This window comes from Monodon monoceros, unplaced genomic scaffold, assembly GCF_005190385.1.
Source record: "Monodon monoceros isolate NGI ecotype Baffin Bay Population unplaced genomic scaffold, NGI_Narwhal_1 Super_Scaffold_15, whole genome shotgun sequence".
Classification (NCBI taxonomy): Eukaryota; Metazoa; Chordata; class Mammalia; order Artiodactyla; family Monodontidae; genus Monodon; species Monodon monoceros.
In genome coordinates, this window is record NW_021703771.1 from 5869030 (window position 1) to 5895142 (window position 26113).

Sequence of the window (26113 nt, forward strand, 5' to 3'; positions counted from 1 at the left end):
TACTAAGCCCCTCTGTGTTTTTTATCTTTGCAGCCCCACAAAGTAGGTAATGAGCTGCACCTTTGGCCAACTCCTTTGGCCCAAAAGACAAAGCATATCTCTTTTTTGCAAATAGTAAAGTTGAGATTCAGAGAAATTGTTCAAGGTCACATTCATATGGAATGGAGTAACTGGAATTTGGTCCTGTGTGCATTGGGCTTTAAATCTATGCTCCCTGGTGGACCATGTGCTTTTCACCAAGTGATTTATCACCTTACTCTCCCTAGCACCTAATATGATGCCAGCACAGAGCAGCTGGTAAATAAACATGGGTTGAAGGGAAGCAAGGAAGGAGACAGGGAAAGAAAAAAGGGAGAGAGAGAGAAGGGGAGAGTTATAAGACTATATAGTTCATGAGACTTTAGGGTATTAGACTAAATCAGAATTAATCCACTGTACATATCTCCAAAGTTAACTTTTTATTAAATCTTTACCTATTAGCTATTTTTTTTCTTGTGTGTCCTCATGATTAAGGCTAATAAGTGCTGAAAACATCTAATGTATTGAGAATTTTAATAACGTAATTTCTAGTTATAAGTATTTCTGTAAGTTGCCTCTTTGGCCTATCCCAACCAGAGAATGATTTTTAATATACTGAATGGAATCCAAATAATTATTCAAGTACCTGTTTTATGTTCCCCCTGCTAATTGATTGTAGTCAGTTGAAGGCCAGAACTTGTGGGGGGGATGAGTGGGGGGGAAGGGAGAGGGAGTAAAGGATGCATTTAACAACCATAGTTGTTTTAGCTTAAGTTTTTTCTAAGGAGATTACAGTCATGATTTCCTTCTTGTTCTTTGATGTTATTCAGATTAGTGTATCCTATTCAAAGCCCTTCATTTTACAGAAATCTTTAAATCATACTTCTTTAAAATAGAGAAATTTTACTGCTAACTTTCAGCAAATACCAGACAATAAAAACCACAAATGATGTCTGCTCATGCAGCCATCGAGCACCTATAACATGGAAGGTCTCGGTGGTGTCATAATTAGGCAGGTCTTAAATCTTAGGTAATTAGAGGGTGTGGACTGTGAAACTTAAGAAGAAATGACTTGTAGACATTTTTTTTTAAATGCTTATATTGCTGGATATGTTTCCCCAAAACGGTGTGCTCTTTGAAAGGATTTGTGCTAGTGTGCTACCCAAGTATATAGAAAATTGTGGGGAATATACATCAGATAAAAAAATAGATTACACGTAGCAGCATTTTCATATTCTAAAAAGGATAATTTCTTGCAGAGAAACTAAACAAAGACAGTGATCTAAAATTTCATTTTATGAAATATGGCTAGTTTTGGTTTACAGTTTTTAATGTTGCATAACATGCCCTATGACATATCCTCAATTTTTTTTATCCCTCCAAAGATTCTGACAAAATACTTAAATTTTCTACATTTAATCTTAGCAGGAACTTAACGCTCCTTCCTACCTGAACATATAGCCATCCTGACACTTCACAAGATGCGCCAAAACAAAACATCATCTACCTTGCCTTCTATAATACTATTCACTTCCTTTGATTGCTGGAAAATTTTAGGGTAACTCAAAAAAGGTGTTCATCAGTTTGTTCAATGAAAGAAAACTGAAATCAAAACCATTTCCTGCAGCTGGCCACAATTTCAAATCATCTCTGAATCACATAAACTGGATTAAGCTTAGGAACAGGCTCTCTTCCTGGAAATTTCAACAAGCAGCAATCCTAACCATCAAATAAATGACTCTCTTCCCCTCTCTTCTCGACAGGAAAACCCAGCACCAAACAAGAATCCATGGGACACTTTCAAAAACCCCAGTGAATACCAACATTACACCACAATCAATGTCTTAGATACAGAGGCAAAGGATACCTTGGAACTGAGGCCAGCAGAGTGGGAGAAATGTCTGAATTTGCCTCTGGATGTGCAGGAGGGGGACTTTCAAACAGAAGTTTAACAAAATCAAAATGGACTGAGGTGGAGATAAAATGTATTGCACTGACACTTAAGACTTGGGAAGCCTGACATTTCTATCCGGACAGTGTGACTCTCTCATGTCAGCACCTCCACATGCCAAATGTCAGTGGTGTTTGCTTTGGTAACTTCTCCCTAGTCAGGCGAGTGGAGAGAAGCCCAGGTGTACAGTCCTGACCACCCTGTGTTGTAAGTACCCGTGGAATGGATTTGTAGGGTAAACTTTATAGATAAACCTCAAGCAACGATTCATGTTGTAACCGCTTCATATGGTTTAGTTTTCAAAAAACTTCACCATGAAGCACAATGTATATATTTATGCAGTTTTTAAAGTTTATAACAGTCTGTTTGGCCATTACTACACTTTTTACTTTATAATATAAAAGCAAAGTTTTTGTCATTAAATGAATGTTTGTTGAGCTACATTCTTCATTGCTTTAAATGCAATAAAGTAATAATCTCACTTTTATATGAATAATATATTTCACATCTTTATTATTGCAGTTTTCTCTAGAAAGCTCTGAGTAGCTTTCTCTGCTGCAGCTGTGTATAAAATATTTAAAATGTTGTATGGTGTAAATAAACTTTTGTCTACATATCAGTTTTTTAGTGTATTTTATTTTGGATTTGTTGAACGGAAATTTACATATTTATAAAGTTTTGTTTCACTACAGATACTGAAAATGTATTCATGGTTTTAATAGCATACCGTTATTACTCCTTTGAGGCTCATGATTTCTCCAATGTAATAGTAGGTCTGTATAGTGCTTCTGTATTTTCTACTCACACACCCTTTGGAGCAATGTACCATGTAAATGGGGCTTGTCAGAAATCTGCTGCCATCATACTCTTACATAAATATTACGTTTTTTCTCTCTCATGGCAAAAAAAGATAACTGCTAGTAGGAAACAGTAAGTTACCATACAAAAAATAATACAGGGACAATGTTTATTATAAGTAATGAAGTTCACTGCATGTTTCACAGAAGAAACTATTTGTACTACCGTTCTTCATGGCATATGGGGAAAATGAACTTATTTGGGATTTTTTAAAAAATTGTATCTGTACATTCTCTAGCAGAAGGAAAGGGGAGTGAATGTATTGGCAGATTTATCTGTGATTTGAAGAGTCTGACATGAGCCTACTGCAGAAGGCTCCCTGGTGTCCTGTCTGGTGTTAGAGCCACACAGTGATGTCCCCCCACCCCCAGGGTGGCACCAGAGGAACCCGGGGGCCAGGGGGGCAGGTTGGGGAGAGGATTTCGGCAATTTCCTCATCCTTTCGGGGATGATGAGATTGTGCTTTTCAGTCTGAGGGAAGTAAAGGGAGTGGGGAGGAGATTGGGGGCTTCGAAATTTCTAAGATGTTTATTTAGTTTGCTGGTTAAGCCTGGGCTGCACGGCCTCCTGTGGTCTGGCCGAGACTCAGATGGGCTGCTTCTGTCAGTGACCGAGGGGACCCCGGCCCACAGGCCACGAGGCAGACACCAAGGTGCTTCAACCTCAAGGGCGCCTTAAAACCCAACTCCTGTCAGATACCCTACCTGTGCTCCATGTAAAGACGTGAGAAGTATATTTTTAATCAGATTTTAAAAATAAAAGTGACATCATTATGCAAAAAAGAGTACAACATAACGAAGGACTGGTTTTTCAATAAAAATAAATTTGATGCTAATTATAATGTAATTGTAATATTTAATGGCTATTAAATTTATCAGATGACTTTCCAGTGGCAGGAATAATATTTAGTAAATTTCTCTCACTTTCTCTCTCTCTCTATTATATATAAACACACACATATATGAATGTGTGTATATGTATACATATACATATACACACATATACATATGCACATATATGTATAAAAAATCCATAACGCTCAACTCCATCTCAGTACCCTGTAGAGGGAATGAAAATCATATATACAGTTCCCCATTTCAAACTGTAAAATCTTGATGAAAAAGAAAATAAAAAAACACAATAGGGCTTCCCTGGTGGCGCAGTGGTTGAGAGTCGGCCTGCCGATGCAGGGGACATGGATTCGTGCCCCGATCCGCGAGGATCCCGCGTGCCGCGGAGCGGCTGGGCCCGTGGGCCATGGCCGCTGAGCCTGCGTGTCCGGAGCCTGTGCTCCGCGGCGGGAGAGGCCATGGCAGTGAGAGGCCCGCGCAAAAAAAAAAAAAAAAAAAAAAAAAAAAAACACAATAAGCATATGTTTGAAAACAAATTCTATATGTTTAAAGAGATAAATTCAATATAGTAATATTTCTTCTAAAACCATAATGTTCATGGCTATAAAACAAAAACTTATACTTTTTGCCATTTTTCTCTAGTTCCAATAACTCTAAATATTAGATTAATATATGAAAGCTAACCAAAACTTGCATACTTAAAAATGTTAGCGTAAATTTACTCTAAGAAGGATGCCAAGTTGTAGTGGTGCTGTTTGTTTTTTAATCTGTAAGAAAAAAAATGCAGGTCAGTAAGTATCAAGGAATCATCATTTTAAGGCAGCCCTCTTCTAGTACACATCTTCGAAGTTTCCACTGCACTTACACACGTACTCTGCCAGAGTGGGTGCAGCTGTCACCCAGATAGTGCTGGGCACATCCCTCTGAGCCAACTCAGAACCTGCCAAGGTCCTTGTGCCCTTGTTGTGGAAGGTCTCCCATTCCGCATGACCGGATTTTCCTTATGCTTCAGGATAACATCATATTTCTTCTTCACGAAGTTATCCATGATTTTCCAAGCTAGAAAATAATTTCTCCTGTGAACTCTTACAGCCCTGCTTCTGTACCTCTCCTAGGATTTTAAAAATCTTCTATCTTGTTACTTATACACATTTCTGATATCCTCTGATGGACTGTAAGTGCCTGGAGGACGGGATTCACATCTGATCCATTTTTGTATCTGTAAGGGACCTACTACAATAATGTGCACACAATAAGTATTTGTTGAATTATTTGTGGAATTTATTTTAGAATTGCCTACAGTCATATATATCATCACACATCCAAAAGAGTTTACTGAACAATTATTATGTGTTTACTTCTATAAGTCCTCTGTTTTAGGTAGTTCACAATATACTGAAGATATGAGATACATATGTGAAACAAGTATTAATATTATTTAAATATTAAGAAGCTCTTATTACCCTATATTGTCTTTTTGTCCTTAAGATTACCACATGGGGCAGGAATTAATTACCCTAAAGATGGGGCTCAGAAGAGGCTGAGCTACCTAAGATTACTATAAGTAAATGACAGACCCACTATTAGAGCCCAGATCTTCTGACTTCTACTTTGGGGCCATTCTCCTGATGCCACGGTATTTCCACTTGTTCCTTCTACATTATTAAATCCCCAAATCAAATAAAAACAAGTTCCATGGAAATGTTTCTCAGGTGAATCATAGAGGCAGAAAAATGAAAAAATGCATTAGCTGTCATGGGGGTGCTGGGGCTGGAGCTGATTGTAGCAGAAAAGCATGGCTTATCCAAAATAACAGGTGATTTTAAACAGATTTGGATCTAGAGTCTATTGTGTGGTTCTATTTGGACCTGCTTTACTTCTCAAACCCACTTGAAATGTACTTAATTTTTCCCCAGTTTTGTTATTACCTGCACACATGCAACAGGAGACAGAAGAGAGAAGCCAACCTGAATTTTCAGGTTGGATTCAGACACTTGGTAAAAATATATAGCCACAAGAACTTTTAAAAAAAAGGCGTAATCAAAAACCCACTGATTCAAAAAATTTAGCTTGTAAATTTTGAATCACTCTTAGCTTCTTAGGAAAACTTTATTAGTTTTAGTTTTCCAGAGTTATTGATGTCAAAATCAATTCAAGAAATTCTACAATGTTGTAGCACTTCATTGAAGAATAAGAGACAAACATGTCTCCAGCATGTCAATCTACAGAGTTTCACATGATGAAAAAGTCATCTTGCCCCTGAGATGTTTCTGTAGTTATCTGTAACTGGGATATTACAACAGAAAAGAGGTTTAATAAGAACAGAGAACCAGAAGAACATAGAGACTGAAGAAATTTTGGTGACCAATGAAAATGGCTATTGTCTTTTAGGTGTCAAAAAAAAATCCAGACTTAGGTAAGGAGAACCTTTATTTGAAAAGACTACTGCAGTAAGGCAGAGGGACTGTTGCAGTAGGGAGAACACTCCAACTGTGAGATCCAGAACATCCCAGATGGCAGGCAGGAAGGGGTGAGTCAGCAAGACAAGAAGGAACTGGGTGGGAGAGTAGGATGAGTGTGGACAGTGGGACCAAGTAATACTGGGAATGTCTTTCTCGGTGGCCAGACAGTTCTGGGACAGATAGACAGGCAGGGGTGGTGGTTCCATTTTCCCTGCTTGGTTAATCTCCTGATTGTTGTTTAAACTCAAGGATGGTCCAAAGTTCAGGAGTCTGGGAAAAGGAAGACGCCCAACTGAAGTTTGGTCAAGTTAGCAAGTATTTTGTTCAAATTGGTCCATGGGCACAAACAGTTCTGCTAGTAATCTCAAGACAAAGCATAGGAATTTGGACAGTCTGTGTCTGATTTTTGTCATAAGTAGACAAGAGGTTCATCTGAGAGTCTTGTCTAAGTAATATCAGCAGGGTGGTTCTTTGCATTTCGTAAGACTTTTTTTTTTTTGAACACAAAAGAGTGGGGGATTTCTTAACCACTGCCATTTTCCAAAGTCAGAGAGCTCAGGTAAAGTTCAGCACTGTCACAGTGAAAGAAACTAAACCCACTGGAATGAGAAGAATTATTCAAGAATAGTCCATGTGCAGCCAGCAGTGATTAAAGAAACAAATTTTCTCATGTTAGACAATAGTCATGGCTCTTTCTGTTTTGCAGATGACATGATACTATACATAGAAAATCCTAAAGATGTCACCAGAAAACTGCTAGAACTAATCAATGAATTTGGTAAGGTTGCAGGATACAAAATAAATGCACAGAAATCTCTGGCATTCCTATGCACTAACAACAAAAAATCAGAAAAAGAAATCAAGGAAACAATCCTATTTACCATCACAACAAAAAGAATAAAATACCTAAGAATAAACCTACCTAAGGAGGCAAAAGATTTGTACTTAAAAAACTATAAAACACTGCTGAAAGAAATCAAAGATGAATGACATAAACAGATGGAGAAATATACCATGTTCTTGGATTGCAAGACTCAATATTGTGAGAATGACTATACTACACAAAACAATCTACAGTTTCAATGCAATCCCTATCAAATTACCAATGACATTCTTCACAGAATTAGAACAAAAAATTTTACAATTTGTATGGAAACACAAAAGACCCCGAACAGCCAGAGCAATCTTGAGAAAGAGAAACGTAGCTGGAGGAATCAGGCTACCTGATTTCAAACTATACTACAAAGCTACAGTAATTAAGACAGTATGATACTGGCACAAAAACAGAAATACAGATGAATGGAACAGGATAGAAAGCCCAGAGATAAACCCATGCACATATGGTCACCTAATCTATGACAAATGAGGCATACAATGGAGAAAAGACAGCCTCTTCAATAAGTGGAAAACTGGACAGCTACATGTAAAAGAATGAAATTAGAACACTACGTAACACCATACACAAAAAATAAACTCCAAATTGATTAAAGGCCTAAATGTAAGATAGGACACTATAAAACTTTTAGAGGAAAACATAGAAAAAACACTTTTTGACATAAACCAGAGCAAGATCTTTTTTGACCCACCTCCTAGAGAAATGGAAATAAAAATAAACAAATGGGACCTAATTAAACTTAAAAGCTTCTGCACAGCAAAGAAAGCCATAAACAAGATGAAAAGACAACCCTCAGAATGGGAGAAAATATTTGCAAATGAAGCAACGGATAAAGGATTAATCTCCAAAATATACAAACAGCTTATGGAGCTCAATATCAAAAAAAACAAAAAACCCAATTGAAAAATGGGTGGAAGACCTAAAGAGACATTTCACCAAAGAACACATACAGATGGCCAAGAGGCACATGAAAAGATGCTCAACATCACTATTAGAGAAATGCAAATCAAAACTACAATGAGGTATCACTTCATACCAGTCAAAATGGTCATCAGCAAAAATCTACAAACAATAAATGCTGGAAAGGGTGTGGAGAAAAGGGAACCCTCTTGCACTGTTGGTGTGAATGTAAATTGGTACAGCCACTATGGAGAACAGTATGGAGGTTCCTTAAAAACTACAAATAGAACTACCATACGACCCAGCAATCCCACTCCTAGGCATATACCCTGAGAAAACCATAATTCAAAAAGTGTCATGTACCACAATGTTCATTGCAGCTCTATTTACAATAGCCAGGACATGGAAGCAACCTAAATGTCCATCAACAGGATGGATAAAGATGTGGCACATATATTCAATGGAATGTTACTCAGCCATAAAAAGAAACGAAATTGAGTTATTTGTACTGAGGTGGATGGACCTAGAGTCTATCATACAGAGTGAAGTAAGTCAGAAAGAGAAAAACAAATACCGTATGCTAACAAATATATATGTAATCTAAAAAAAAAACAAAACAAAAAGGTTCTGATGAACCTAGGGGCAGGACAGGAATAAAGACGCAGATGTAGTAGAGAATGGACTTGAGGACACGGGGAGGGGGAAGGGTAAGATGGGACAAAGTGAAAGTGGCATGGACATATATACACTACCAAATGTAGAATAGATAGCTAGTGGGAAGCAGCCGCATAGCACAGGGAGATCAGCTTGGTACTTTGTGATCGCCTAGAGGGGTGGGATAAGGAGGGTGGGAGGGAGACGCAAGAGGGAGGAGATATGGGGATATATGTATACGTATAGCTGATTCACTTTGTTATACAGCAGAAACTAACACACCATTGTAAAGCAATTATACTCCAATAAAGATGTTTATAAAAAAAGTCTACAAACATTAAATGCTGGAGAAGATGTGGAGAAAAGGGAACCCTTTTGCACTGTTGATGGAAATGTAAATTGATACAGCCACTATGGAGAACAGTATGGAGGTTCCTTAAAAAACTAAAAATAGAACTACCATACGACCCAGCAATCCCACTACTGGGCATATACCCTGAGGAAACCATAATTCAAAAAGACACATGCACCCCAGTGTTCATTGCAGCTCTATTTACAGTAGCCAGGACATGGAAACAACATAAATGTCCAATGACTGATGAATGGATGAAGAAGATGTTGTACATATATACAATGGAATATTACTCAGCCATAAAAAGGAATGAAATTGGGTCATTTGTAGAGATGTGGATGGACCTAGAGTCTGTCATAAAGAATGAAGTAAGCCAGAAAGAGAAAAACAAATATTGTATATTAATGCATATATGTGGAATCTAGAAAAACGGTACAGATGAACCTATTTGTAGGGCAGGAATAGAGACGCAGATGTAGAGAATGGACATGTGGACACGACAGGGAAAGGGAGGGTGGGACGAATTGGGAGATTAGGCTTGACATAAATACACTACCATGTGTAAAATAGAGAGCTAGTGGGAACCTGCTGTATAGCACAGGGAGCCCAGCTTGGTGCTCTGTGTTGACCTAGATGCAGGGGAGAGGAGGGAGGGAGGGAGGTCCAATAGGGAGGGGATACAGGTATACATGTAGCTGATTCACTTTATTGTATGGCAGAAACTAACACAACATTGGAAAGCAATTTTCCTCCAATTAAAAAATAAATAAATAACTGTCCATGTTCAGCCAGCAGTGATTAAAGAAAAGATTTTTCTCATATTAGACAATAGTCATGACTCTTTAAACAAAAGATATTCCAAAGTGAAAGTGGTAAATATTCCAAGCTAGGTGAGAACAGCTAATTTTCTTTAATTCTGAGCTCACCAATCATCTCTTCATTTGGACTCCTTGTATCTTTACACCACACAACGTGCTGGTTCGGAAATACTGATCTTTCTAAAATGTAAAAAATGGCACTTTGGTTTGTAATTCAGATAGAGCTGGGATGTGGGTGCAGATTGATGTTTGACCCAAAAGAAATGCAAACTTGCCCCTCTTTTTATGAGAATGTAACTTTCCACTTGAAGCAAGGCTTCTCCTGAAGTTAGGCTCCTGCCCTTCCTTCTTTGAAGATCATATTTCAAAGACTTGGTCCAGGTGCTTGAGCAAGACATTCCTGTACTGTAAAACCTGCAAGAAGCTTTTAAAAAGACCTGCATCTCACAGAGGCAGATAGAGAACTTAACGATTCCAAGTTCTCTAAAGTAAAAGCTCCAAGAAGAGGCAGGTGAGGGGCCTAGAGTCGAGGAGAATCCTGTCTGAAGTTTGGTCAGGCGAGGGGGGTGTTAAGATCTTCCTGGTCACAGGTAAAATTCATCCACTGACACCTAAAAACCAGCTAAACTGTTAAGACATCTGCGAGCTTAATCCACTAGAGTTCAGTCCTCTCAAAGCATCAACCACTTCTCACCCCTACAAAAGACAGCAATTCATCATGAAAACGATTCTTCTCGAAGCAACCACCGATGTCAGAGACCTCGGAGCCTCTTGACCTCGGAGCCTCTTGAGAAGTGTCCAATTATAGCTTCTTCCTCATCAAAACCACTAAATTCCTGGAAGAGGAGCCAGCTTGCTTTTAACAAGCAATTTTCAACTAAAGAGGAGAGTCAGAAAGATAGAAGTGAAAGTCAGCATTTCAATTCCTATTCTTTTTTTGTTCTGTTTTGTTTGTTTTTTGCGGTACGCGGGCCTCTCACTGTTGTGGCCTCTCCCGTTGCAGAGCACAGGCTCCGGACGCGCAGGCTCAGCGGCCATGGCTCACGGGCCCAGCCGCTCCGCGGCACGTGGGATCCTCCCGGACCGGGGCACGAACCCATGTCCCCTGCATCGGCAGGAGGACTCTCAACCACTGTGCCACCAGAGAAGCCCAATTCCTGTTCTTTTGTTTAATCTGCTCGGAGGTTGTGTCAACTTTTCAGATGAATGCCTAGCATCATCTAGTATCTCTCTTTTTCTCTCTCTCAAATCTAGAATTGCATTTCTAAAATGCATAGAGAATTTTATATGTAGACTGGAAGATAATTTTATTTAGTAATTAAGTTGTGCCTTATTCTGAAGTGAACTTGAGGTGATTTATAAAAAATATATACATTAATATGTTTATTCAATAAATATTTAGATACTGTGGTAGGATGTGGTGATTCAACAGTGAAGAAAGCATGGTCCTCGTTTTCAAGTGACTTAGTATCCTTGGGAACAGACAGACCAACAAAGAGAATTACAATAATTTAATGGACTTATGCTCTAGGAAAAGATGCTGATACATAGGTAAAAAACATGGGGAAGGACAGTCAAGGTGACATAGAGGCTAACTTAACACCTAAAATGTATGCCTCAAGGTTCGAGACTCTTCTCTGGAGCTACACCAAGTGATGGCTCTGAGCTTCTTAGCAACCAGTGTAAATATAGAACCTGCGGGAAATTCCCTGGTGGTCCAGTGGTTAGGACCCTGTGCTTTCACTGCTGAGGGTGTGGGTTCAATCCCTGGTCAAGGAACTAAGATCCCACAAGCCAGCCGCATGGTGCAGCATGGAATCTTATATGTATATATATGTATATATAAACTGCAATTAGTTATGTAGTTCACAGTGTCCCTAAGACCCTAAGATAAAGCCAACATCTCCTGTGTAGACACAAAAGGCCAAGAGGTGCTTCTCATGAACCCTTATGCTGCATTACATGGTGAATTCCATACCCATAGTCTCCTCAATTCCCTGAGCTTTACAGACATAATTCTCATGTCTCTCTCTCTCTTTTTACACAAAGCCTGTTCTACTTTTAATATACCACATATAGGAGATCATAAAAATATTTCTGATTATTTTTTGTACAATTTTTAAAGGTTACACCTCATTTACGGTTATTAAAAAATATTGGCTATATTCCCCGTGTTGTATACAACACAACCTTGTAGCCTGTCTTACACCCAGTAGTTTGTACCTCCCACTTCCCCATCCCAATGTTGTCTCTCCCCTTCCCTCTCCCCACTGGTAACCACTAGCTTGTTCTCTATATCTGTGAGTCGGCTTCTTTTTTTGTTATACTCACTAGTTTGTTGTATTTTTTAGATTCCACATATAAGTGATATCATACAGTTTTTGTCTTTCTCTGTCTGATGTATGTCTCTCCTTGAAGGGTAATATGATGGTTAATTTATGTCTCAACTTGACTAGACTACAGTATTTGGTCAAACACCAGTCTATATATCATGGTGAATGTATTTTTTGGAAGAGATTAACATTCAAATCAGTAAGACTTTGAGTAAAGTAGATTACCCTCCATAATATGGGTAGGCCTTATGAAATCAGTGGAAGGCCTTAAGAGACTCCCCAAGGGAGAGGAAGTTCTTTCCCCAGACGGCCTTGGGACTTGAGCTGTAGCATCAACTCTTCCACGGGTGTCCAGCTGCTGGTCTGCCCTGCAGATTCAGACTCACTAGCCCCCGTGATCACATGAATCAATTCCTTAAAATAAATCTCTCTCTGTAAAATATTTACACACACACACACACACACACTCTATTGGTTCTCTTTCTTTAGAGAATCCTAATACAAATAAATACTTAACACCCAAGTACAATCACCAAAACCAGTTTTTCACAGTCAAAACATTGTGCTACAAATACAAAGCTCCCCCATGATCTGGCTGAATCCAAAAAGAGGAGAACATCATTCTACTTCAAGAAATCACCCATGAAGATGACTTTCCAAAACAGAGGTTTTGGCAACAATCTTAAGCTCTTTCTGCAGGCTAGCGAATACTTTATGTATAAATATTAATTTAATCCACAAAATAAGCCTAAGAAGCAAGTTCTATCATTATTTCCATCTTACAAATAAAGACACTGGGATGCATAACTCCTCCAACATGACACAAGGCAGAGGCAGGATGCATCCTCACAGTTTGGCCCCAGAATCTAAGCTCCCAATTATTCTGCTGAAAACTGAATAGTGCTCAGCGGGTAGAAAGTTGAAGGGTAAACTCACTGGCACGTATTTGGGATGAATGAAGGACAGATCTGCAGAATCAAGCAGAGAGACGTGGGTATCCAGAAGGGCACGCCCCCTCCATACAGAAGGATGCTGAGGGAGAACTGCCAACAGCTTCTCCGGAGCACAAGACTGGGTTTGGTTCAACACAAGGGCACGTGACAGAATGAGATCCCAGGGTTTACATCAAAGTACGTTTTGCTTAGAGAATATTATCAGGTTACTAAAGCGTGCCATGTTCATATATATACAGAGAGAGAGAGAGAGAGAGAGATAGAGAGAGAGAGAGCGCTGACCACCCAATGCCTTTAATGGGAACATGCCCAGGGACTCTCACGTCTGAGCCTGAGGAGATGGGAGATGGGGATGGTCCACGGATTCCACGTAGTTGCTCCCTGCTGACCCTCCCCTTCACAGGACGAGAGGGAGACTGGTTGGCCCTTCTTTTGCCACCTAACCTCCCCAGTGACCCAAGGATCAGGAAAGCAGAATAAAGAACCAAGTGAACTCCTGACAAGGCATCTTCATCCCAGGGTCCAGCCATCTCATCACGTCAGCAGACAGACTTCCCTGAAAAAGAGAGATGTTCCCACAGATCACTCTGAGCAAATGGCCTCCACCATGTGGCCATTGTGAGGACTTTTCTTTATTCTTGTTTCAGGATCTTGGAGTACAGCCAGCTTTTGGGTACCTTTCCTTTTCCTTTTTCCTTTCCAGAATTCCTTAGACCCAACTTGCAAACAGATCAGCCATATCCAACAGCCCAATCGGTAGATCTTGGACAAAGCCCTTTCTTTGCACAATTTCATTCTCGGGCATTTATCCTAGAGGTGAGAACTAGACCTACTTTTCTCCATGGAGCCTGGTGAAAATACAACACACACACTTTTTGTGCTTTGAATTGAGGCTCTCCTATCCCTATCACAGTCCCCCAGTTTCACCAATCTGTGTCCTTATTTGCTGGGAAGCCCATCTGCTAGGTGCCTGTGAAACTGTCCGGGGCTGGCTGACATAGTCCGACCATGCCTGGGGTGAAGCAACAGCCTCAGTGAGGGCCAGGTTCTCTCTTCTTGCCATGGAAAGGCCCGGAGGAAGAGTCCACACGCACCTCTGTCCCTGCCAAGTTTGGCAGCAGATGACAGACAACTTCACAGAAATCTATCCTGTGACCTATTGAACAGGCCCCAGGCATTTGTCTTCAGCACAGCTCCTTTGACTGAGCAGATCACTTATCTGATGAAAATATTGTATTCGAATCTTAAAGATACTTGAATTGTAAGCAGGGCTGTGGGGTTTTTTAAAATATTTTTTATGATGGTATCAAAAGACCAGCATATCCTAGAGATTGTTTGGTATATTTATTTATTTATTATTTTTATTTTATTTATTTATTTTTTTGCGGTACGCGGGCCTCACTGTTGTGGCCTCTCCCGTTGAGGAGTACAGGCTCCCGGACACGCAGGCTCAGCGGCCATGGTTCACAGGCCCAGCCGCTCCGCGGCATGTGGGATCTTCCCAGACCGGGGCACGAACCCCCATCCCCTGCATCGGCAGGCGGACTCTCAACCACTGCGCCACCAGGGAAGCCCTAGTATATTTATTTTTAAAGGCAATTGTGTAAGCGCTATTTTGGAGCAGCCAAGAAAATGTTAGTAAGCACATGGCATCCAGGTTTCTCAGGAGCCCAAGCAGAGACCCTCTGCCCCAGTGTTTCCCCTACACGTTTTCTGGGATGTGGCAGGGCACATCTTCCTGTTGACACCAGCATCGTGACAACCATGTGTTTACATAGCAAGATGCTAGACCTTGTCCGTAATTTCCAATGCTTCGCTTCACTGCAGCTGTGCAGAGACCTTCCTAACCCCATTTGAATTAGTGTAATTAACTTCCAATCTTATAATTCTAGCATGGTAGGTGTTTTTTCAGAAGTTATCATTTGACACTCAAAGAGAAAATTCTCTAAAAATTATTTCATCATTCAAAGAAATCATCTTGCTTCCTTTAACCATGCATCCAAGAAAAGCCTGTAGGCATTCACAGACATCTGCCTAGTTGCACATCATCATCTTGCAAAATCGTAGAGTCAGATGAGGGCCACCCTGAAAACACTTGCTATGTTCAGGGTGAAAGAGGTTAAACAAACTATTCTACTTCCTGTTCACAGCCACAAATGCAGGAATATAGGTCACTTAGAAATGACTCCTTTTCTCCTAAGTTGCAAGTTATACAAGCCCAGGTGTTTCAACTTTTTGTACATCAAAGTCTTTCTGCTGTTCAAAAATTTATAAAAAGCCTCTTCCAGAAGGCTTCAAAAATGTAAATTAGAGAATGAATATCGATTTGCCACTTTGCATCGTGACCTGTGTTTTCCAGCAACACACGAGTAAAACCATGAGCATTATTTTTAGGGGCTGGTGGATGAGGAGAGGGGAGAAGAAAGAGAAGCAGAGGGAGGTAAGAAGACAGGGAGAGAGAGGCCATCAGGCTAAGAAATGAGAGCTAAGTTGAGAGAAAGAGAAAAGGCATATGTAGAAAGCACTTCGGGCAAAGAAAACAAACGTATGCTTCTCTGCTGGCCAAAAGCATGAAGACCTGTGGCGATCACAAAGCACCTAGTCCTTGGCAAAATCACTGCGCAAAAAAAAAAAAGGCCAAGAGGCACGTGAGTGTCGTAAATGAGAAGACTGGGCAGAGGGCGGGAGGGGAGGAAGGCAGGCAGGTGATAAGGATACACAGGACACACCGAGATACTGACCAGGATTTTAAGCTGTGGGGTCCTTTATCAAGACTGTTGTCCAGGGAACTTCCAGCTGTTGCTATGAACAAGGAATAAAGCTTCCGAAGTGCTTTTCCAATACAGATATTCCACCTATGTATCTAGAGAAAATAGGTTCTCTAGTAAATGGTATAAACTCACTGGGGAAACATATTTATGGCACCACCGAAATACTGTATCTAGAGAAACTAATGCTGTTTTTCATCTGCTTGAAGCCCATTCTTATATTTTCCTAAAGTACTGATCAAGATTCAGACTAAGATTTTTTACCTTCAAGAGTTCATTCAGCCTCAACTATTGACTGGTTACAGAAGCAAACACTACTTACTATTGCCTGTGGCCCAAAGGAACAAATGTTCTGGTTACTTATGTGTAGGAGATGAAAAGAATCTGCTGGACAGGAAAAAATGTGGCAGAGGAGAAAAAGAAGAATAGGAAAACAGGAGGGGTCATGGGTACATGGACATAATTGCTTTCTAGTTATGTAGAAAGTGGGACAGCAAAGTACATCTAATAATAGCTTTACTACTTGAGGCAGGTATGTTGAATCTGCTCTCACTTGAAGAGTCTATAATTCCGATGAAGGATTTTGACCCATAAAATTCATATATCAAAATACATAAAGATCATATTGAGGAAATGGATGTCATTAAAGAGGCCATGTGATTTTTTATTCCATGGCAGAAGTTTCTGAAATATAAATCTTCTCCATGGAATGCCATCTCATTACCAACCCATGGTTTATAAGTAATATAAAAGTGTCCCCTGCTTCTGTCTCAGGGGAAAAGTTCATAGTACATGCCTCATTTACAATTTGACAAAGCCCTTGAAAATTTATAGCTTTTTTTCTTTTACTAAATTTTTGTTTTTAATGAAAGTGAAACTATGAATGCTCCTAAACTCTAATGAAAGAAAAGAGAAGAAGGTTAGCACTTCATGGTCATCATCACACACTATCACATTACAGGAGACAACACTGAGTCCACTGTTGTTTTCGTAACATAATCTGGTTACATGATCTTACAGGAGATGTGATATGAAAATGCCTTCTCTCTTTGAAGAGAGTAAGAGGCTATTGAAATATGTGATAAGATTGACCTGGCCCAATGTAAATACCCAGTAGCAGCAAGGATTTACTCCTTTTTCTGAGAATAAAGAAACCTTTTTCTTTTCTGACTAAGAAAACAAATGCAGTTAAGAACTAAGTTATTAAAAAGTAGATTATCAGGTAGCCAACTCATTTCCTGAAGTGATCAGCAAAGCTGAAAGGGTACTTGGGGACATTGGTGAGGAGGGATTGGAAGTGACAGAAAGCCACAACTCACCAATACTGCTTGGTGACAGGGAGCACAGACCCTTGTGAGGTGTGCTCATTTATTTCCTCTGCCTTATCTCCAAAAGGTCTGTTCTCCACTTGATTACAAGCTGAATCTGGCTTCTCAAATCAATTCTTCTAACGTAAAGTGATGGTGTTCAGTTAAGTGACTGTTTTTACCTAGTCGGTTCCTGGTGAGCTGAGCCCCACGTGACTGCTTCTCCTCTGGAGAGCTCTAAGGCTTAAAGGGTCACATCAGCCATCGTCAAATCTTCCCTGACCCCGAATCTCACCTTGTCCACCATACCAAGTCTGGGAACATTCTAGAAAAGCTTCTCCAGCGCAGTGACTGACCCCAGGTTCCCCACACACAATGGAACATTTGCAAACTATGCAGCAATCATCCCTGTTTTGTTGACCTCAGAGTTTGATTTATTATTTCCAAAAGCAACACAAGGATCTCTTATTTTTTAGAAAAAGAGCATTGTACAAAAAGAAAAAATCCGCTGATGTTTATTTAAAATTACATCCATAGGTAGGCTTATTGGACCTTGAACTGCTCAAGTAATGCAGAGAATTCCCTTCAGCTACTTACTGTCCCACAATGAGAGCTAGTGATGACCTTTAAAAATGTTATCTAACCACATAATAATAAAAGTTATTGAAATAACATCAATATTTCTCCTACCTCTGGAACACTTCCAAAGATTTTCAGAGAATAGAATTTATTTACCAAAAACTATGTTCTAAGTTTTTCTTTTATGTAAAGACAGGTATTTGAATTATTTAAATTGTTAAGATTACTTAGAGCAAGACTTGTGTTCAGATATAACGTCAGCCTATAACGTCTCTGCCGACAGCACTAAGTACATAAGTAGATAATCACTGTCACAAAGCAATTTAGGTCTCCAGCAAAACACTGAGGAAGATGTGCCCATCACAGACTTGTCTTCTTTTGGCAAATTGCTTCCAATCAAATGGCTGAAGTTTGAGTTTCTTTTTTGTGTGTGTGGTTTCTATGTTTTTTAATTTTTATTGGAATATAGTTGCTTTACAATGTTGTGTTAGTTTCTACTGTACACCAAAGTGAATCAGCTCTATGTATACATATGTCCCCTCCTCCTTGGATTTCCTTCCCATTTAGGTCACCACAGAGCACTGAGTAGAGTCCCCTGTGCTGTACAGTAGGTTCTCATTAGTTATCCATTTATACATAGTATCAATAGTATCATAATAGTATATGTCAGTCCCCATCTCCCAATTCAACCCACACACCCCTTTCCCCCTTGGTGTCCATACATTTTTTCTCTACGTCTGTGACTCTATGTCTGCTTTGTAAATAAGATCGTCTATACCAATTTTTTTCAGATTCTACATATATGCGTTAATATACAACACTTGTTTTTCTCTTCCTGACTTACTTCACTCCGTATGACAGTCTCTGGTTCCATCCACATCATAGAGGCGGTTTCACCACCATTTTAGGATCAGTGTAGCCCCCAACTGAATTCTCCAATTTCCAAAAGAGAATAAAATATGTTCATTAAAAACTCAAAATCTGGCTGCACAACGAAAACTCCCCATAGCAGCACACATCACTACCCCCTCATCATCACCCAAGTATTGCAAAACGTAAAACAAGAAGGAAACATGATGACAAGATAACTGCCTCTCAAGTATCACCTACTACAGAGGGAAAGGTATTTAAGAAAACAATTAAGGTTACAAAACGTTTCTGACAAACTGGTTCCAGTTCCTGCTTTTCTTTAGCTGTGGAGTTGATGCTCGCCTGTCCTCTGGGAGTTTGACCCACCTGCAGCCATACAGACCCCGGAGCTGTGGCTTCCAGAGCGATGGGGCTTGTGTCATGATTCTGCCATGTACAGAAATCATTTTCAGGTGTTTTTTTTTTTTTAAAAATCACAAAGTTCCTCTTACGCTTAAAAGACCTCAAAGTACCCGTTTTCTTTGTGCACCGTCAGAGGACAGCTGGCATGCCTTGCAGAGTTATCGGGGGCAGGAGGACAAGGCTGCAGGGCTGTGAAGAGTGAACAGCCAGCCCCAGGGGTCCTGCACACACACTGGCTCCCCAGTCCTTCTTGTGCTCAAAACCTCTTAAAAATTCTTGACTATCTCCCAAATAGTTTCTTTATTAAAATACCTGAAATATACATATTAGAAATCTAAATTGCTTATTTTAAGTTTTATTTATTTAAAAATAACAATAATAAACCCATAACCTGTTAGCATAAATCACGTATTTTAGGAATAATTTATTTTCCAAAACCGAAAACAAATTAATAAGAAGAATAGCAGTATTTTACACTTTTTGCAGATCTTTTGTATGCCTGGCTGAATAGAAGAGAGCTGGATTCTCAGATCCATTCTGCATTCCTTCAACGCACCCATTCAGTGTGTTCTGACATGTTGTTTTTGTTGAAGTAGATGAAGAAAATCAGGTTCAACACAGATGTGTGATGGGAAAGGGAAGAAGTCATTAAATAATCTTTTTAGATACTTCTGGATAGTCTTCTTTGACACTATACCAAAACTCAGCAGCAAGAGTATCTTAAAAATTAGTTGCAAGACTATACTACAAAGCTACAGTAATCAAGACAATATGGTACTGGCACAAAAACAGAAATATAGATCAATGGAACAGGATAGAAAGCCCAGAGATAAACCCATGCACCTATGGTCAACTAATCTGTGACAAAGGAGGCAAGAATATACAATGGAGAAAAGACAGTCTCTTCAACAAGTTGTGTTGGGAAAGCTGGACAGCTACATGTAAAAGAATGAAATTAGAACACTCCCTAACATCATACACAAAAGTGAACTCAAAATGGATCAAAGACCTAAATATAAGGCCAGACATTATAAAACTCTTAGAGGAAAACATAGGCAGAAAACTCTATGACATAAATCACAGCAATATCCTTTTTGACCCACTTCCCAGAGAAATGGAAATAAAAACAAAAATAAACAAATGGGACCTAATGAAACTTCAAAGCTTTTGCACAGCAAAGGAAACCATAAATAAGACGAAAAGACAATCCTCAGAATGGGAGAAATATTTGCAAATGAAGCAACTGACAAAGGATTAATCTCCAAAATTTACAAGCAGCTCATGCAGCTCAATATCAAAAAAACAAACAACCCAATCCAAAAATGGGCAGAAGATCTAAATAGACATTTCTCCAAAGAAGATATACAGATTGACAACAAACACATGTAATAACGCTCAACATCACTAATCATTTGATTTGCAAATCAAAACTACAATGAGGTATCAGCTCACATCAGTTAGAATGGGCATCATCAGAAAATCTACAAACAACAAATGCTGGAGAGGGTGTGGAGAAAAGGGAACCCTCTTGCACTGTTAGTGGGAATGTAAATTGATACAGCCACTATGGTGAGCAGTATGGAGGTTCCTTAAAAAACTAAAAATAGAATTACCATATGACCCAGCAATCCCACTACTGGGCATATACCCAGAGAAAACCATAATTCAAAAAGACACATGCACCCCAATGTTCATTGCAGCACTATTTAAAACAGCCAGGTCATGGAAGCAACCTAAATGCCCATCAACAGACGAATGGATAAAGAAGATGTGGTGCATATATACAATGGAATATTACTCAGCCATAAAAAGGAACAAAATCAGGTCATTTGTAGAGATGTGGATGGATCTAGAGACTGCCATACAGAGTGAAGTAAGTCAGAAAGAGAAAAACAAATATCGTACATTAACGCATATATGTGGAATCTAGAACTGGTTTGCAGGGCAGAAATAGAGACACAGATGTAGAGAACAAACGTATGGACACCAAGGGGGGAAAGTGGCGTGGGAGGGGTGGTGTAATGAATTGGGAGATTGGGATTGACATCTATACACTAATATGTATAAAACAGACAGGTAATAAGAACCTGCTGTGTAAAAAAATAAATAAAATAAAATTCAAAAAAAAAGTTGCAATGTCAAATCTGAAATCATTGTTGTAAAATTTTCATATTCTCTTACATTAAAATGTATTGGTCTGTCTTGTACTTTGAATGTGTCCTATACTCTGAACAATTTTGTAATATCATACATTGATCATTTAGAAAATATTGGGCAAGTTATGCAGCTCTTCCTAGTGTTAAAAACACTTCATTTATGTACTATCAAAAGATCACATTTATTCATATCACCACCAGTCTCATAGGATAAGTCTCTAAGTGTAGGGGAGCTATAAAGTTTGCGGTGGGAGACCTGAGTTTTCCAAAATTCTAGTTTTCACTTGAACGCTAAAATTTTATCATTGGCAACAAATACTGTCAGTCAGCTTCCTTGAAGTGGCAGGTTCACTTTGTTCAGTTTCAAGAAAATGTCTCCCAAATACTTAAGGGGGTACTTTTTTATAATTCATTTTTTCAATTAAACATGTCACTTCCTGAATCAAGTAGCTCATTCAGTTTGTAACTCAGCTGCAAAGTGAGTTACAGGTTGGTAGTATTCTATCCTACACAATACTAAAAGGATACGTACTCAGGATCAAGAGGTAACACAATTTTTACATATTCATTAATGCCATTCTTATGTGAAATTGGCTTTGTGCTCTGTTTTGCTTTTATTCATTTTTGTTTTGTTTTTCTACTGAGAATGCCTTGCAGTGAAGAACAACAGAGTGACTTTTAGTAACGTTTGGTGCCACTGATTTTATCTGTGCTAAAAATCACCAGAAGTTTTACCACTATTGCGTTTACACCATTAATGTGCAAATATCACCACAGTGGGAAAGGCAACTAATGTCTTGGTGTCACTGTGAGAGCATCAGTCCTAAAAGTTGTGTTCCTGTCATTATGAAGGATGTACTAGAGCCATCCATTCATTCAGCAAGTAGGTATTGAATGTCCCCTATGAGCTGGGAGCTCTTCTGAGAACTGAGGACCCAACAGCAAAAACAAATATGGTCCCAGACCTTGTGGAGCTTGTAGTCTTGTGGTGGAGACTGCTGTTAATCAGGAATTCCTAAAACAAATAAATTTCATGAAGAAGAGAAGTGCTAGGACACAGTGCCCTGAGAACACAGAAGAGGATTTGACCTGGTTGCAAACTTCGGGAGCATGTCCATAAATAGTGGTGATGGAGCAGCAATGTGATGATGAAGAGCTGTCCCATGTGACCTGAGTGGATGCAGGAGGTAGAGAGAATGGCATGTGCAAAGGCCCTGTGGTCGAGGGTAAGATGGAGAATGAAGTGTCCAAAGAAGGGCATGTGCACATTTGAGGCTCCACCAAATGGAGCATGGTAGGTAATTGTATGCAACGCTTTTATCCCAAGAGAAAACGGGAGAAACTTTGAAGTATTTTAAACATGAGAGTGATCGTGTTCTGATCTGTCTTTTGAAAACATTACTCTGGACATGACGTAGAGATGGGCTGGGTGGGGATCGATGGGAAAGACACGTTAGGAGGTGGCAGAATAAGTGAAAGGTGAGAGTCACCTGGCTGAAAAGATGGAGAGAAGTGACTGGATTTAAGGGAGTAAATTCGACAGAATTTAGGATGGGTGGGATTGTGTAGGGAGGAAGAGGAAGGTGCAAAGACGCCACCTGATGTCTAGATTCTGCAACAAGATGGATGGCAGTGTCAATCACTGAAGAGACGATACCAGAAGGAGGTCGTCAGGTAGAGGGGTAAGTAAGGGGCTAGAGAGCATGAGTTTAATTGGGGGCTTAATTAATTTTAGATGTCTTTGGAGACCATCAGCAGAAGAGGGGGACTCAGTCTACAACCCACAGGAAAGGCTTGCACTGGAGAAACACATGTGTGAACAGTCGGCCATGGAGGTCCTTGAACCTGTGGAGTAGATGTTGCCCCTAGAGAGGAATCAGGGGACATGAGAGCCCAGGAAACCGTGACCTCTAACACAACAGTGAGGAGGGAGAGGGAAGGGAGGCCTGAGAGGGTCACAGATGGAACAGCTGAAGGGCGGGGAGGAAACAGTCAGATGCCGGGCAGTGCATTTCACAAAGCAACTTTATGTCAAGGGGAGAAACGTCCAGCATACATTTCCACGTTTCCACGTAGGGATGCTCTAGAGTTCCCGGGAGACACAGGTGAACCTATAAGTGAGACTGAAAGTTGCTCTTCTCCAATGGCTTGTTCTCCAGTGTTTATCAAATCCAAGCAGCAGCTTACCCATCGCAGACAGCCCATCATGAAAACCTTAACATAAAGATCAAGTGACTCTCACTCACCCCCAATGCCCCTAACTCCTGTGAGGAACTGTGAGAAGAGTTGAGAGTGACACATCCAAAGACATTCTATGATGTGCTAAGATGCAATCGTAAAGCTGGATGTCTTATGGAAAGAAGAATAAGACTGTAAAAAAAAAAAAAAATTACACTCAAGTTCAAGAGGAAAAGGATGTTTAAAGTTAATCCTCAGTAAATGATATTTTTGATAAGTATAATGCGAATTCAGGAATAACAATATGGCAAAGATAGCTGCTTGCCTGACAGAAATTCCTTTTCCTTTTCTTTCTTTAACAAAGCCTAGATTTTTAATTGGTCACAGTGTTACCCCAGCCTCTTTGCAGATGTGTGTGGCCATGGGATGTGAGAAGATACTGTATTACATGGGGCTTCTAGAAAGTCTCATTGAAAGGAAAGGTTGCCCTTCCTGGCTCCTTCCATCTGGCTGAAATGCAAATGTGAAGGCTGTCACTAGCCGGTGACACATCATGGGCTGTGAAAACAAATACTAAGCATAGGGCTTCCCTGGTGGCACAGTGGTTGGGAGTCCGCCTGCCGATGCAGGGGACGCAAGTTCGTGCCCCGGTCCGGGAAGATCCCACATGCCGCGGAGAGCCTGGGCCCGTGAACCATGGCCGCTGAGCCTGCACGTCCGGAGCCTGTGCTCCGCAACGGGAGAGGCCACAACAGTGAGAGGCCCGCGTACCGCAAAAAAAAAAAAAAAGAAAAAAAAAGAAAAAAAAAAGAAAAGAAAAATCTAAGCATAAAGGAGAAGCAAGAGAGGAGGCACCAGGGTCCCTGACAACCTGAGCCCCCATAAGAGCTCTTGCTGCCACTGGACTTCTGGAAGAGAGATGTGAAGACAGTTTAAGCATTGTTTTGATGGGCTTCGAGTATATGCATTTAGACCTGGTCCTAACGAGCTTAAGGTTGTGACCTAAGAAGAAATTATAGCAGATGTAAAATTCAGGTGAGACTCTAAGGGTGAGGAGGGGTGATCGGAAACTGATAGTTTAACCGAATAATGTTCCAAAAGAACATTAAGTACAATAGATGCAAAGAAGGACTCCATTCTCTAAAATTAATCAACTCCGGAGTATTAAGTTTAATATAGGTAAATCGAATAACTTTTGCATTCCACGTTTTTTATTTGTTTTCCATAAGATTTAAGATCTTCTCATTCTCCCCCAACATCTTCTGTTTCATAGCATAGAGTTAAAAGACAGCTTCTAAGATTAATAGGAAAATTCAGAATTTAGATTTCGTAAGAGAGGCAAGAAGATGGTGATAGAGCACCAAGCCCTCTACAGGGACACAAGCCTCGGGGAACAGTGAATGGTGCAGAGAAACGCTGAACTCGAAGCCTCTGAGCGTGTTCACTGCGGGATAACAGAGCCTGGGAGATGTGCCCGGCGAGATGGGCAAGCGTCCCAGGAATTCCAGAAACTATACATCCGTGAGCTTAGCATCGGTCTCCAGCGGAATTCTGGAATGGTGATTAAATGAATGGCTTATGAGCATGTTAGAGAAAAAGAAGGAGTGGAACTGATGATCCCTATGTACCAGGGTAGAACGCCGCGCACTCCTTCTTCGGTGTGTGTTCTAGTTTACCAGGACCCCCTCACGCCTCCCTCTGCCGCCTATACATTCTCCTCACCAGGAGATCTCACGTGCATTCTTGCCTTTAACTACAACAATTCAAGGGTAGCCAAAAAGATAGTGAAACCCCACACGTACAAGAGACAGTAAAACATTTTAATACAATCACGCAGGCAGCATCACGATGTGTAAATGTCAGGCCAGTTCTGTCCGTGGAAAAAGGGAGGAATACTTTCTTGATTCTCTATTCAGTATTCGTTAGCTCTTTCTTCCTCCCCTTGGAAATGAATAGCAAGCTCACAAGGGCAAAATAAAGAGCAAATAGTCAAGATGGAAGGGTGGGGAGAGCAGACCAGTCGTGTGGGAAAGGAAGCAGTACCAGGAATAACAACTGAAAGCATATATTTAGCATAAGGCACTTGACATAAAGAACCTCTGAAAGCAATTATGGCTTTGTTCTGATGAAAATCTGAGCAATTACTGATGAATTCATGGGTGGCGAACACTTTCTGGTGTGGCACAAAAGCAGCACGGAATAAAGAACAGGACCAGTAGCACCTGGAGGAAAAGAAGGAATTATCTGCGCCCCATCTGACTGGAGACTTTCACCAGTTTCATCATGAAAAACGTCTAGACTTGGATGTGGTTATTGAAAAACTCCCCATCACTGGGTTGAACTTAAGCGTATTTAGTTCTAATTTCCTAGTGTGAGGTCTGCTATTTTCAACTCCTTTGCCTATTCTCTTCTTAAAATCCTGAAGAAAGATGCCACCCCTTCCCCGAAGGTGTTGTTACAGGTGAAGACATCTGGGTAAGTAAAGACTTTGCTGCCAAGAGTTAGCAAGGCAGGGAAGCTGTACGGCTTCCAGATGCTGCCCTCAAGGCTCGTGAGGCCCGTGCTGGTCACTGGGAATCCACGGATAGATGACATGACGGATACATAAAAATCTCCTGTCTGCCTTTGCTGACGCAGACTCACAAGGCAGTGGGATTGCACACCTTGTCTTTCCCAGCACCGTCCACTGCCTCAGTGGTCTCTTCATCCATCCCGTGTAATCGAGCTGGATGCCCTGGAGCGAGCCAGCATCGCTCTCTGCCCACGCCTCCCCCCCATCCCATTTCCATCAGCCACCACATGCTATCG

General features: G+C 40.3%; 1 protein-coding gene across 2 annotated transcripts in view; it reads left to right on the plus strand.

Moving 5' to 3' along the window:
• ADGRB3 (adhesion G protein-coupled receptor B3) overlaps positions 1–2584 on the plus strand; it is an 802271-nt gene extending 799687 nt beyond the window's left edge. The window contains exon 32 of one of the 2 annotated variants that reach the window (XM_029224183.1): positions 1782–2584. In XM_029224183.1, the coding sequence (XP_029080016.1) occupies positions 1782–1970 (189 nt within the window). In that variant the 3' untranslated portion in view covers positions 1971–2584. The remainder of the gene's footprint in view (positions 1–1781) is intronic. The other variant, XM_029224184.1, reaches the window with a different exon arrangement.
• The last annotated feature ends 23529 nt before the right edge of the window (positions 2585–26113 follow it).